The 14,218-nt window shown below is 39.4% G+C and overlaps 1 protein-coding gene across 3 annotated transcripts in view; it reads left to right on the top strand.

Annotated features, from left to right (window-relative positions):
* Edem3 (ER degradation enhancing alpha-mannosidase like protein 3) overlaps nucleotides 1-14,218 on the top strand; it is a 59,516-nt gene that overhangs the window by 33,191 nt on the left and 12,107 nt on the right. For 2 of the 3 annotated variants that reach the window (XM_050135240.1, XM_050135242.1), the window contains 9 exons: nucleotides 857-982; nucleotides 1,151-1,234; nucleotides 3,988-4,071; nucleotides 4,691-4,815; nucleotides 7,416-7,581; nucleotides 7,854-8,008; nucleotides 8,955-9,108; nucleotides 10,901-11,092; nucleotides 11,883-12,048. In XM_050135240.1, the coding sequence (XP_049991197.1) occupies nucleotides 857-982; nucleotides 1,151-1,234; nucleotides 3,988-4,071; nucleotides 4,691-4,815; nucleotides 7,416-7,581; nucleotides 7,854-8,008; nucleotides 8,955-9,108; nucleotides 10,901-11,092; nucleotides 11,883-12,048 (1,252 nt within the window). The remainder of the gene's footprint in view (nucleotides 1-856; nucleotides 983-1,150; nucleotides 1,235-3,987; nucleotides 4,072-4,690; nucleotides 4,816-7,415; nucleotides 7,582-7,853; nucleotides 8,009-8,954; nucleotides 9,109-10,900; nucleotides 11,093-11,882; nucleotides 12,049-14,218) is intronic. The other variant, XM_050135241.1, reaches the window with a different exon arrangement.

The raw sequence follows: 14,218 nt of genomic DNA, 5'->3' as shown, positions 1-14,218 counted from the left end.
GTTCAAATTGGTTTCTCTCAGAAGACCCTACCCACTTTTGCTGTGTAGATGTGTTCATATATGCGCAAGTGTGTGTGCATGTGTGCGGAGGCCAGAGGTTGATTGTGAATGCTGTCTTCAGATGCTGTGTGCCTTACTTTATCGACACAGAAGCTCTTCACCAAACCTAGAGCTGCCCATTACCTAGACTGCCTGGGCCATCCAGCCTTAGGGATCTTCTGTCTTTACCTCCTGAACACTGGGATTGGAGACTGCTGCTGTCCCTGGCTTTCTCCTGTGGATCCTGGGTATCTGAACTCACGTTCCTTATACTTTGCAGTGAGCACTGTAGTCAGTGATGGATCCTCCCTGCCCCAGAAGACCTCTTATTGTTGTCTTTAATGTTCTGTCTTCCAAAGATAAAGGATCTTGTATATAGCCTTTGAACTCTTTCCTCCTACCTCAGCCTCCCAGTTCTAGTGTTGTGGGTACAAACCAGTATATTTAGCCTTGTTTTCTTTGAAATAATTTCAGCATCTTAGTAGATATTTGTATAAATTGTGATCTCTGTGTGTGTGTGTGTGTGTGTGTATGTGTATGTGCGTGCGCACCTGCCCGTGTAGGGCATGTGTACATACCCTAGGTTTGAAACCTTGGTTGTGTTAGACAAACATTCTTCCACTGAACTATACTCATATTTCTGCATCAGACTGAGAAAATCTATAGCAAAATAATCGTTTCTTTCCCTCTAAATATTTACATAATGGATTGACATAGAGGGATTTTATCTCTATATCTATTCAGGATGAATTCCTTTACTGTGCCGTATAGTATTTTTTCCATCTACTTTCCTGAGCATGTTGTTGTGATCTTTCAGCACTATGATGCCATAATGAGGTATATTAGCCAGCCGCCTCTCCTACTTGATGTGCACATTCATAAACCAATGCTGAATGCTCGAACCTGGATGGATTCTCTGCTTGCCTTTTTTCCAGGTTTGCAGGTAAAGAAACCATTTTCTTAATATTAGGATGAAATTATCTTAATTCAATACATTTGTGATCTCTAAAATCGAATGATAAAGTTATTATTTCAAGGTTATACTAATGTGATGGTTATAGATAAAATTAGCTCATGCTTTATACTAAGTGATTTTGTTGTTGACTTCTAGGTCTTAAAGGGTGATATTAGACCTGCTATTGAAACTCATGAAATGTTATACCAGGTGATTAAAAAACACAATTTTTTACCAGAGGTAAGCAAATAATATTTGAAATTCTCCTTACACACTACACACACACCACACCTATATATCTACATATATCTATATCTATCTATCTATCTATCTATCTATCTATCTATCTATCTATCTATATTTATCTATATCTATATATATAATTTCTAAATTTAAAGATAGAAAATATCCTTAAGATGTGGTTATATATATGCTTTTTTTCTGTGTGTTGCAAGGTCTGATTTAGGATAATGATGATACTGCTATAAAAGTCCAAGCTTACTGTTTCTCAACCTGTTTTAACTCATGCCAATGTACCATTAACTACCACCTCTTGCTGTTTGGTTTCTGTTAAACATTTGTGCATTGATGGGGAACAAACCTAGCCCCTTTTGCACACTAGGAAAGTGCTCTACCACTGACATGTATTCCCAGCCCTAAAACTGTCTCATTCTTACTTTGAAAAAAAAATTTTTAACTTTATTGTTATCATGTGCAAATGTGCGTGTGCACAGCTGGTGACTGTGGGGCAGTGTATGTATACCACAGTGCCCATGTGGCGATCAAAGGACATGTTTGTGTAGTCACTTTTCTCCTTTTACTTTTATGTGTTTCCAGGGATTGAACTCATGTCAGGCTTGCACAGCAAGCCTCCTGACACGCTGAGCCATCTTGCTGGCCCCATTCTAGCTTATGATGCATACTAGCTGGTAGATCTTACTACCGTTTATATTCTGAAGCTTGTTTGATGAAAATTATGTACATTAGGTATAATTTTGGTTATCATAACTCATCCTAAAAATGTTGAGAATAAGCCGGACGGTGGTGGTACACGCCTTTAATCCTAGCACTCCTGAGGCAGAGGCAGGCAGATCTCTGAGTTCAAGGCCAGCCTGGTCTATAAGAGCTAGTTCTAGGACAGGCTTCAAACCCACAGAGAAATTGTGTCTCCAAAATCCCAAGGGAAAAAAAATGTTAAGAATGTCATCATGCTGACTGGAAATTGCTCTTCTTCTTAACAACCTTGCATCCATGATAGTTGTCTTTGCTACACTGATGTAAAGAGATACTTACTGAAATCATGTTTTTTGGCTTTCTAGAAATGCACCTTTACACATTTTGTGACGTGTTGCCTTGTTCTTTCTGTTCTCTGTGAAATATATAAACTTTCCACTAACATAGGTGTTTCCTAAGGCATTAGCTCTGGAAGGTATAGTTTTATTAACCTTCAAGTGCAAGGCTTTGTATTACAAAAAGCTCATATTTTTGATGAATCACATGAGGTTTCAACTAAATACACTGATCACTTACATTCTTTTCTTATTACTTAAAAAGAAAAAAAAATTGTTGGAACTGAAGAAATGACTCAATGCTTAAGGCACTTGCTGCTTTTCCAGAGGACCCAGGTTTCCTTCTCACCACCACATGGCCATTCATAACCATCTTTAACTCCAGTGCCAGAAAATCAGCACAGACATACACACAGGCAAAACACCCATACACAGAAAATAAAAAGCTTAAAAACACTTGTTGACGGAGGTTTCTGTCCCACCCAGTCCCACAGCCGTTCAGTCCCAAAGAAACACACAGATGTCTACATTAATTATAAACTGGTTGGCCTATTAGCTCAGGCTTCTTATTCACTCTTACATCTTAAATTAGCCCATAATTTTTGTCTGTGTTAGCCAAATGGCTTGGTACCTTTTATCGATGAGGCATTCTCATCTTGCTCCTCTATGTCTGGGACAACTGCAGACTGAGCCTTTCTTCTTTCCAGAATTCTGTTCTGGTTGTCCCGCCTATATTTCCTGCCTGGCTACTACCCAGTCAACATTTTATTAAACCAGTACAACTGACAAAACTTTACAGGTACAAGACCATTGTCCCACAGCAAACTGTTGACTGTTATTGATTAAATTTCATATAGACTATTTTTAATTTTAAGTAATTCCTTGATTTATTTTACTGAAGATTTGACATTATTATAAAATGAAACAGGCTACAATAAAATATACATACTTGAAACTGCCTAGAGTAGAAAATACATAGCTGAAAATACAATAGGAAATACATAGAAGAGAATAAGTGTTAAGCATCCCTCAAAAATGGTGTGTTAGATAAAACATAATTACTTGATTTAACATTTCACTCTGTGTAGGTATATGAAAACAGTATGCTGTACATCATAATAAACACAGTTTTGTCAATTGAAGAAATTAAAGGAAATTAGAACACCAGAAAAGTACTAATTCAGAGAGAAAAGGAAAGAAGCAAATGGAAAACTCAGTTATTAGACAATGTAGGTTGTATTTATTGGCATTTCTAAGTGCCATTACTGGGTTTTTCTGAGTTCCTTGTTGGTCCAGTTGTAATTTAAAGGTAAGGTAGGGTTGGTAAAGTGCTTGCAATGCAAGGATGGAGACCTGAGTTCAATTCCCAGAACCCATGTAGTGCACACCTGTGATTCCAGACAGGTGAATGAATTTCTGGGACTCTCTGGCCAGCCAGACCCTCTGTCTCAAGAGGCAACACACATGGTTGACCTCCATGCTTACATATGTGAACACACACATACAGGAACATGATCACACAATAAAAATAACTCAAAGGCTTGGTTCTAAAATGTATTTTAGCAACAATAGTATGTTATGGATGAAAGTTTACCATGACTTGTATATTAATTATTTTTACCTCTTGTACATATTGCTTTGTATTCTAGAACTGCTTGTTTAATTTTCAGTCACATTTTTATGCTTATATGTTGTTCTGTACAGGCATTTACTACAGATTTCAGGGTCCATTGGGCTCAGCATCCTTTAAGGCCAGAGTTTGCAGAAAGTACCTACTTCTTATATAAAGTAAGATAACTTACTGTTCTTGGCTCTACTTTCTTGCTCTTTTACAATAACAGTTAGTATTTAGTGTTATAATGGTTGGATTTATTATTATTTCCATTCATTTGGCTATCAAATTGTAGAAAGATGTAAGATTTCTTGTAAATGTGATACCTTTTCAAGAGTCCTTCTGAAGATCGGGATGGAGGCTACAGCTCCAAACCCAGACTCGGGGAATTAAGATCCCAACTTGGTTATAAGTAAGCCCCTTCTGAACACTGTGAACATCTCTGTTGTAAAAAGAGGGTGATGAACAAAAATGAAAACTGAAAAAATGAAAATAAAAAACCACTTGCAAAGATTTCTTTCAAAGGGAAATTTTATTTGTGGATGTATGTCCTAAGGCAACCTCCCCACTTCAATTGGGAGCTCTTTTGAGCATTTAGAAATGTATCTTAAAGGCTGAAGCTTATGGCTTCAATTGTTTAAGGGATTCTGTAAACCAAACCCAATCTGTGTCCTGTGTAACATGCATTCTAGTGCCTGACACGAGGCCTGGCATCTAGGGGCTCTCGGTAATTACTGGATGAATAAATGAGTATATGGCAGATATATGCTATGTCTGTATTCTCCTTTTCAATAGGCTACAGGAGACCCGTACTACCTTGAAGTAGGAAAAACACTCATTGAGAATTTGAATAAATATGCTCGAGTGCCTTGTGGATTTGCTGCCATGAAGGATGTTCGCACTGGGAGTCATGAGGACAGGTAAATAAGCACTTACTCCCTTTCCTCAACGACGGGTACAGCACAGAATACAGCTGCTTGTGAGGGTCAGAGACAGTGTAGAGTCCTTGAGACTGCGAACCTTATAGCTCATTGTGCTTGCTTTTCAAAAACTCTTGGATCCACTCATTTTAAATTGAAGTGGGGTGTGTGTGTGTGTGTGTGTGTGTGTGTGTGTGTGTGTTTGTCACAGTGCTTGGGGTGTAGTAGGAACGCAGATGTTATTAAGTAGATACATGAAGATTAATTATCAGAACCTGTTATTAGGGACATAGAAACATTGTCTCCTATGCTGTAATGTTTTTTAAAATAGTATGTGAAAGAAGTTATCAAAATAATAAAAGAGCTGGATTATGGTTTGTATTCAGTTAAGAATTCTTCAACAACATAGTCATGGTCAGTGTGCGTTCTGATTTGTCCCTAGTGGGAGCCCGGTGGTGGCTTCTGATACTAGAATACTCCACTGGATACTGGGTAGATGTGCCATGAAGTACTCACATGACAAAGGGCACACATATTGATCAGTGTGGTCGTCACATTCCTGCTGTTTAGTTAGACTTCATGTCTCTGATGACCACAAGCTTGTTTTTGCACTTGGCTAGGAAATGTCTGTTTTGTAACTATTCGTGAAGACCGTTATGGGCCATCATTGTACTAGTTTTAGAGATTAGACAAAGTCATGCCCTTTGAGCTACTGCATTCGTGAAGACAAGCATGTATAAACAGACTTTCAGATGTGCTGCAGACCATGCAGGCTTCTGTGTGATCTTGACTAAAATGTTTCTGGAGAATCCTGAGTCCTGATAGATGAGCAGCAGTTAGAAGGGAAAAATGGATTTAGGCAAAGGCACCGTAGACATGAGGGACACAGTACTCATAGCCTCATAAGGCTGGCCCTTAGTCCCTCTCTCAGGGTGTTCAGAAATAGTTCTTAGGCTTGGGACTCCCTTCCCTGATTGTAGCTGATGAGGAATGGCTAGGTTTGGGGAAGTGGGCATACGAATAGCAGGAAAGGAAAGCAAAGACTAACACTTCCCTGCTCTTCGGGTGCTCTTCTGAGCCCCTTTTATGTTTAACTCATGTGATCTAGCAACTCTTGGGAGTATAATTCCACCACAATCCTCATTTTAAAGATGAAGAAACCAAGGGGAAGAACTTAGAGAGGCTAATGCCTCTGATGAGGCTAGTACTATGTTACAGCAGCGTGAACCATAGTTAATGTGCCCACTCTATGCCCAGCACTGCACGTAAGTGTCAGGGTTGATAGATGAGACCCACTCCTGGTCCTCCGAGGCTTTGCAGTCAGGAGCAGGCAGTGGTGTAAGGAAATCACTTGCTAGAGCTGTGGTGCAGTGGGGACATGCTGCGGAATAGAGGCCCAGGTGGTCCGTTCTGTGACAGCTTTCATCTTTCAGAATTTACCAACCTCTTCTCCCTCGCTACCAGGTTGTCATGGCATTGTTGCTGGGCTTCTCGCCACTGCCTTTACTGCTTTCTGGTTGTTCTCCAGTGGGTAGACTACCTCTTGAATTCTGTTGGTTGGGGTGTAGCTTGGTGGGTGTGTTAAGTACTGAATTTCTTCCTTAGCTTCAAACAGACTCTCTCTCTCTCTCTCTCTCTCTCTCTCTCTCTCTCTCTCTCTCTCTCTCTCTCTCTCTCACTCACACACACACACACACACACACACACACACACACCACTAATTATGCTCAGGGTGCACCCAGCACAATAGCACTGGAGTCATGTGTATACTTTCTATCCCACTGAAGACCATGGTTTCATTGTTTCACAGGGGAGCATTTTACCTCTCAAACTGTAGTCTTCATTGTACTATATTATTAACTGCCCTTAAGGATTTTTCGTTCGTTTTTAGCTATCTTTTGTTCAACTCACATTGAATTTGTGACTGATCCCATTAGTCTCAGATACTGAACTCTAGCCTGCTAATAAAAAATATTGTCTGCATTCATCTTGAGAAGCTGATTTTTAAAGCATAAATTTAGAACTTTATATTTATGCTAAGGAATTTTCATTTTTGTTCCTGTACAAAATTATAGGGTTAAATATCATCTCAGAAGTCTTTTGGCTGAATCACCAATTTTTAGTATCCTGTAGCTTATATATAATATAATAATATATAAAAATATAATTTCCTTCCATTCAAATTATGAGGAAGAATTTGGGGTTGGGATTGTGGCCAGTGCCCTCTACATGGCACTCAAGAGCTCTTAGTGGCAGGCTGTTCTAGGCTGCATATTCTGATCTACTGACATCATCCTATAGGTCATATTCTGATCTGCTTAGATGGGACTCATTAATAAACTTCATCTGAATTACCTCTGAGCTGTTGATTCTCTGTAGTAGAAAGCCTGTTAAAAGCCTGGTGTGAAGTTTTGATGAGATTAATGTACCTGTGAGGTAGGTAGCTCCTCTGGTAGTTTATGCCATTGCAATATACTTGAGTCCAGGTTATTCTGAGAGTTGAGGATCGAGGCGCTGTAATTCTTTGACCGTTTGAATTGTATGGTCTCTATGATTGATATTTGGATTTTAAAACACTTATTGGTGACTTTTCAATTCAGAATGGATTCGTTTTTCTTGGCCGAGATGTTTAAGTATCTCTATCTGTTATTTGCTGATAAGGAAGACATTATCTTTGACATAGAGGACTACATCTTTACCACAGAAGCTCATCTGCTGCCCCTTTGGCTCTCAACCACAAACCGCAGCATCTCTAAGAAGAACACAGTGAGTTTTAAATTAAATGCCTACTCATCCTTTCACTTCTGTATATTCACTTTATTTTTCTAAGAAGCAGTCCATAATTCGTTCAGTTAATATATGCACGGTAGGAGGCAAGTGCTTGTAATATTATCTTGTTTTCTTTTAGGGTATCACTCTTGTTTAATAAAAAATAGTTCCTTTTTACTCATATTATTAAATATAATATATTTATGCATAATACTCATAATATTAAATAGCACTGTTATTATTAGTTACATAATTATTTTATGTTTCAGACCTCAGAATACACAGAACTGGATGATAGTAATTTTGATTGGACTTGTCCAAACACTCAGATTCTTTTTCCTAATGATCCATTGTATGCTCAGAGCATCCGCGAACCCTTGAAAAATGTGGTGGATAAGAGCTGTCCAAGAGGCATCATCAGAGTGTAAGATGTGTTATTTTATATTTGCTAATACTAAGTTAATTCACAGTAAATAACCGAGCGCTTCAGGAGCTGTAACAGTAGTCAGAAAGACTTTCACTAGATCAGATACTGAGGTATGTAGTTTCTATTGAATAGAAATTATGTGAACTTTTATCTATTTTTGTTTAATAACAGATAGTATGTAACATTTTAAAATTTCTCTAGCTCAGTTTTAGATATAAAAGATTCAACTATTTCATTATGTCTTGTATGTACAAGAAAATGCTTTCCTCCGTATGTCTGTAGTTTCTGCATAGTACAAAGACAGCTTTGGTTTGGTTTGGTTTGTCTTTATTGTTTTTAGACTTGCTTCTTGATTATTAACCAAACTTTTGGGAGGCACATAAATGAGCTTATTTTCTCCTATATAGATAGTTATTAGAAAGGCCATTGATAACAAGGGGGCTAAAAGAAATGAAGTGGGCATTGTTTTGCTTTTAAATATTGTGAGGGCTGGAGAGGTAGTTCAGTGATTAATAGCATTGGCTGCCCTTCTAGAAGACCTGTACCCAGAGGGCAGTTCACAGTTATCTGTAACTCTAGCCCCAGGGGATCGGATGCCCTCTTCTGGCTTCCAAGGGTACTGCACGCACATGGTGAACAGACATACAAGCAGACAAAACAATAGACATACAATTTTAAAAAATTAAAACTGAAAAAATGTGAGAAAATATGTTTTTAGAGAAAGACAGCATACATGATCTATTTTATTGGAATACGTGCACGCCCACGAAAGTGACAGTTTGTTAGTAATCAGATTACGCATAGGAAAATAAATTACCCCAACTTCACCAGTTCTGAAATTAGCAATTCTGCAAATATCGACTAAGATTATTCTTATTTGGTTTTTACATTTCACTGCTTGTAATGCACAGTTGTAAACCTTGCTTCTGATTCCTTTCTGCAGAGAGGAGAGTTTCAGAAGTGGAGCTAAACCTCCTCTGAGAGCCAGAGATTTTATGGCCACTAACCCTGAGCATTTAGAAATCCTGAAGAAGATGGGGGTGAGTTTGATTCACCTCAAAGATGGGCGAGTCCAGCTGGTCCAACATGCAATCCAAGTAAGACATTGCTGTGTGGGCTAGGTGCTGTCTTTGCTCTTTAGCTTCATAGGGTGATGGCATTTGGCTCTTGTCAACTTTAGAGTTGACATACACGAAGCTCTCTGGGAACATTCCTAACTCTGCATAACCATTTGGGTAATTTGTTTAATACAGTAAAAAATAGGATTTAAACTTAAATTTTTATCTCGGTTTATTGTCTTTCCACTATTTTATTTTGAGTCAATGATTAATTTTAATATTTATATAATAATATCCCACACTAGTTTCCAAAAAGTAATGAACCTAGGTAGTTCGTTCATCATAGAAATCAAGCTCTGAATATATTTGTACCTGTAAAAGATAACATACCTTTTAGATAATTTTTATTGTTTTTTACTTTAAAGTTTTTATAACATAAAACCTTTCATGTATTTACCTTATTAGCACATTGATTTTGAAGAGCGTACTAGCCCAAATAATTACAAACTGTAAGCACACTCAGACAACCTTCGCTCAGCTTTCCCCCAGCCTCACTTGTCCCTCAAATTTTATCCATTTTCTTGCTCTCTCCATCTTCCCTTTAAAAGTACCCAGTGTCTCAAACTGTGAGCGTGGGTCCAGTGCCTTCATTTAGGCCAACAGTGAAGTAGTGGCCACCTCATGGCCTCTTAATCTTTAATCAGTTTAGCTTTTCTCTTAACTCTTGATTTTCCTCCTCTTAAAACATTCCCTTCTTTTTGGCTCCCAGGGTGTTGTAGCAACACAATTCCTGTTGAGTTCTCACTATGCGCCTTATAGAATAGGTGGTAGCCCGACTTCCCGGGCAGTCCCTCCCAGTGTAGGGCGGTCTACGACTCTAGACGATTTTCTTTTCTCTCTAGTCTTCTCTTCAGCAGTCTTCGGTTCCTGCTGCTAGCTTTGAACAGATGCCTCTTGGACACGTGCATATAGCAGTCATCCTGAGCTTCAGTCCTGAACACAGATTCCGCACATCTGCTGTGTATTGTACACCGCAGCCCCCATCTGCCCTGATTTGAGTTGCTCTCCTGTCCTTACCTCAGCTCTCTTCTCTGTTTTCCATTCAGTAAACGCTCATCATTCTCTGAGCTCTTCCCAGGGCTAGAAATTTCAGAGTGAGCTGGAACTCTCAGTGTCTCTCTACCCTCTGACTCCCTACATCAAAGCCTGTTTTTTTTTTTTCCTTCAACTTTTTCCTGTGATGGACATCTTCAACTCCTCCGTGGTTGAGACCTAGTTCTCAGTTATATACAAGCAGAACCAATTACTCCCTTGGGCCTTTTCACCTTAGACTTTTTAAACATAGTTAACTTTTGCACGTCTTTCTCCACTAGACACAAACTTACAGACTGTCTCCCCAGTGCTTCAGCTTACTGTGGGGACAGAATAGGTTCTTACTACATGTTTGGAGTCTTATTGAATCTGCTTGTTAATTTGGAGTTTCAAAGAGGAAAGATGGGGGTCAGGCAAGAAACTTTTTCTTTTAAAGGTGAAGCCAATAGAGCTAAAGAGCAAACGGGTGCTTGGGCTTTGATAGAAGCACAAATTCAAATCTCCATTAAAGTGTTTCCGTGGTGGGGGAAGAGACACTGATCAAAGCGACCGATGATGCTGCTGAGAAAATTTAGTTCCTAAAAGTAGTGTATTGAGGGCAAGGTAGATCAAAATATTTAGTGGAGACCTAAGCTAAAAGGGAAAATTCCACGCAGAAGTCTGTAATTTAGGAAGTCAAACAGATGGGGAAGTTTTCAGGAAGGAAAGCGGAGCTGAACTGAGTCTGTTTCTTTCCTAGGCTGCTAGTGCAATCGATGCTGAAGATGGGCTGCGGTTCATGCAGGAGATGATTGAACTGTCAAGTCAGCAGCAGAAAGAGCAGCAGCTACCTCCACGAGCTGTACAAATTATTTCCCACCCATTTTTTGGCAGGGTAGTCTTAACTGCTGGACCAGCTCAGTTTGGGCTGGATCTATCTAAACATAAAGAGGTATGTGCACTCCAGTACGCATACTGAAATTAAAATCGTAAGTATTTGATTTCTTTGTTTAGTAGCTTCTTGTTTAGAAGTTGGGGGCTGAGTACACATTTCAGTGGCAGAAACACACACTCAGCTCAGACCCTGCTTGTAGTCTCCACAACAAAACATTACTATAGCATTCAGCCTCCTGCATTTAAATTAAAGCGGTCTTACATTGGTATACAGCTACTGGGGAGATCTCTCAGTTATTAGTGCTTGCTGTGCACACATGAGAGCTGAGTTCAGCCCCAACACCCACATAAAAGCCAGGCATGTCAATGTGCCCTCTTATTGTTTTGTTTTTGAGACAGGGTATTTTTGTTGACAGTCCTGGCTGACCTGGAACTCACTCTGTAGACCAGGCTGGCCTCAAACTCACTGAGATCTGCCTGCCTCTGCCTCCCGAGTGCTGGGATTAAAGGCGTGCTTCACAGCTGCCCCACAAGCATGTTAATGCCCTCTTAATCCCAGCAAGGAGAGGGTAGAGACAGGAAGATCCCCAGTCTCCCCAGCCAGCCAGCTGAGGCTAATCTGTGATCTCCAAATTCCAATGAGAGACCCAGTCTCGAAAGGTGAGGTGAATGGCTCTTGCTGAATGATAGGTGAGATTGCTGATTGATCTGTAGTTTCTGCATGTACACACACGCACACACACAGAAAGAGCATTCCAGTTCCCTTAAAACTCACTATACTGAACTTAAATGAGTAGACTGTAATTGAAGAAGTTAAAAGATTTAGGTTACTTTTTTTTCCCCAACAGACAAGAGGATTTGTTGCAAGCAGTAAACCATATAACGGTTGTTCAGAGCTCACTAACCCAGAGGCAGTGATGGGGAAAATTGCCCTGATACAAAGAGGACAGTGCATGTTTGCAGAAAAGGCCCGCAACATCCAGAATGCTGGAGCCATTGGCGGCATCGTTATTGGTGAGTGCACTTCTGTATCAGCATATTGATCGCGAAGAGGCGATTGGGTGATTTCCCTTTTATTTTCTAAAATCTTATCAAAGGGTTTATCAGGTTATTTTTATTTTGACACCATAAAGGATAGATGATTCAGTGACCTGATAATTGATAGTCTATTTATTTTTCTTGAAAATCCAGATACTGGTTTCTGTATATTAATATCAGTGGAAATATTTGGCTAAGATATGAGGGTGCAGTTGGAGTGCTGTGAAAATGCCCCGCACCCTTGAGATCTAAAGTTCCCCAGGGACCTCCAGTGTACAGCCTTTAGAGACTTCCCTTCCCCCACAGCGTGGCAGGCTTTGGAGCCACAGATAGGGGCTCTGCCACAGAACGGCAGTGCAGCCTTGGCCAGCTTCACTTGTTTGTTATCTTTTCTTTCTGAGGAAAGACTTTTTTTTTTGTTTTGCTTTTTTTTAAAAATTGATTTTATTGAGCTATGCATTTTTCTCTGCTCCCCTTCCTTTCCCTTTAAGCCCTCTCCCATGGTCCCCATGCTCCCAATTTACTCAGGAGATCTTGTCTTTTTCTATTTCCCATGTAGATTAGATCCATGTATGTCTCTCTTAGTGTCCTCATTGTTGTCTAGATTCTCTGGGATTGTGGTTTGTAGGCTGGTTTTCTTTGCTTTATGTTTAAAACTACCTATAAGTGAGTACATGTGATAATTGTCTTTCTGGATCTGGGTTACCTCACTCAAAATGATGTTTTCTAGCTCTATCCATTTTCCTGCAAAATTCAATATGTCGTTTTTTTTTTTTCTGCTGTGTAGTACTCCGTTGTGTAAATGTACCACATTTTCCCTATCCATTCTTCAGTCAAAGGGCATTTAGGTTGTTTCCAGGTTCTGGCTGTGACAAACAAAGCTGCTATGAACATAGTTGAGCACATGTTCTTGTGGCACAATTGAGCATCCTTTGGATATATACCCAAAAGTGTTATTACTGGGTCTAGAGGAAGGTTGTTCCCTAATTTTCTGAGAAATCTCCATAGTGATATCCAAAGGGGTTGTACCAGCTTGCATTCCCACCAGCAATGCAGAAGTGTTCCCTTTACCCCACAACCTCTCCAGCATAAGTTGTCATCAGTGTTTTTGATTTTGGCCATTCTTACATGTGTAAGATGGAATCTCAGAGTTGTTTTGATTTGCATTTCTCTGATGACTAAGGATGTTGAGAATTTCCTTAGGTGTCTTTCAGCCATTTTAGATTCCTCTGTTGAGAGTTCTCTGTTTAGGTCTGTACTCCATTTTTTTTTATTGGATTATGTGTTCTTTTGATGACCAGTTTCTTGAGTTCTTTGTACATTTTGGAGATCAGCCCTCTGTCCAATGTGGGGTTGGTGAACATCTTTTCCCACTGAAGAAAGATTTTTTTTTAAGTTACAAATACTGATAACATATAAGCACCAGTGGTTAGGACTTTTATCCCAGTGGATGTTTTTCCACTGAAACTACAAATGGCCAGCTTTACCCCTGTATCTCAGCCTATGAGTTTTGCTGTTCCCCAATACTCCCCCTTTTTTCTCTTAACAAGCCATGACTAGCAGCAGGAACATATATTTTGTATGTTTAAAGTAAAAAGGCATTTGCATTTAGCAAGAACTATAAGACAACAGTTGAGAATTGACCAGGAAAGTCCATTTTCCATTTTCCTTTCCTTAGAACTCATTTCTACATTGAAAGTACATAAGACATTTAAAGGGCTGGAGTAATAGCTCAATGGCCTTGCTTTTGATTCTAGCATTGTGAAAGACAGAAGATATGACCACTTAAGTATTAGGATCTGTTTCAGCAAAAACTATTTAATGTTCCCTTTGTTTATTCTACATGAGAACTAAAATGTTGATTTAAGTGAATAAGTTTCAATAGTTAAAAAGTTTTAGGAGAAATTGTGTTTAACAACCTAAACCCACATTTAGCAAACTAGGAAGTGTGGACCTCCTCCACCTCGTACCTCAGTTTCGGTGTTGCTGAGACATAGCTACATGGAGTCATATGGATATTGTCTCTGAGTGCTTTGAGTCGCAGAGAATGCGGGCTGGTAGCATTTGTGCTGTGGCCAGTTACAGAACATTTTGCTGACTCCTAACTTAAATCTTTATAAGTGTGTATGTGTCCACATTTGTTTGT

The sequence above is a fragment of the Alexandromys fortis genome, unplaced genomic scaffold (genome assembly GCF_014885135.2).
Source record: "Alexandromys fortis isolate MF-2015 unplaced genomic scaffold, M_Fortis_MF-2015_v1.1 scaffold_21, whole genome shotgun sequence".
NCBI lineage: Eukaryota > Metazoa > Chordata > Mammalia > Rodentia > Cricetidae > Alexandromys > Alexandromys fortis.
The sequence above is the reverse complement of the archived record's forward strand: the minus strand, read 5'-3'. Positions and strand labels throughout refer to the sequence as shown.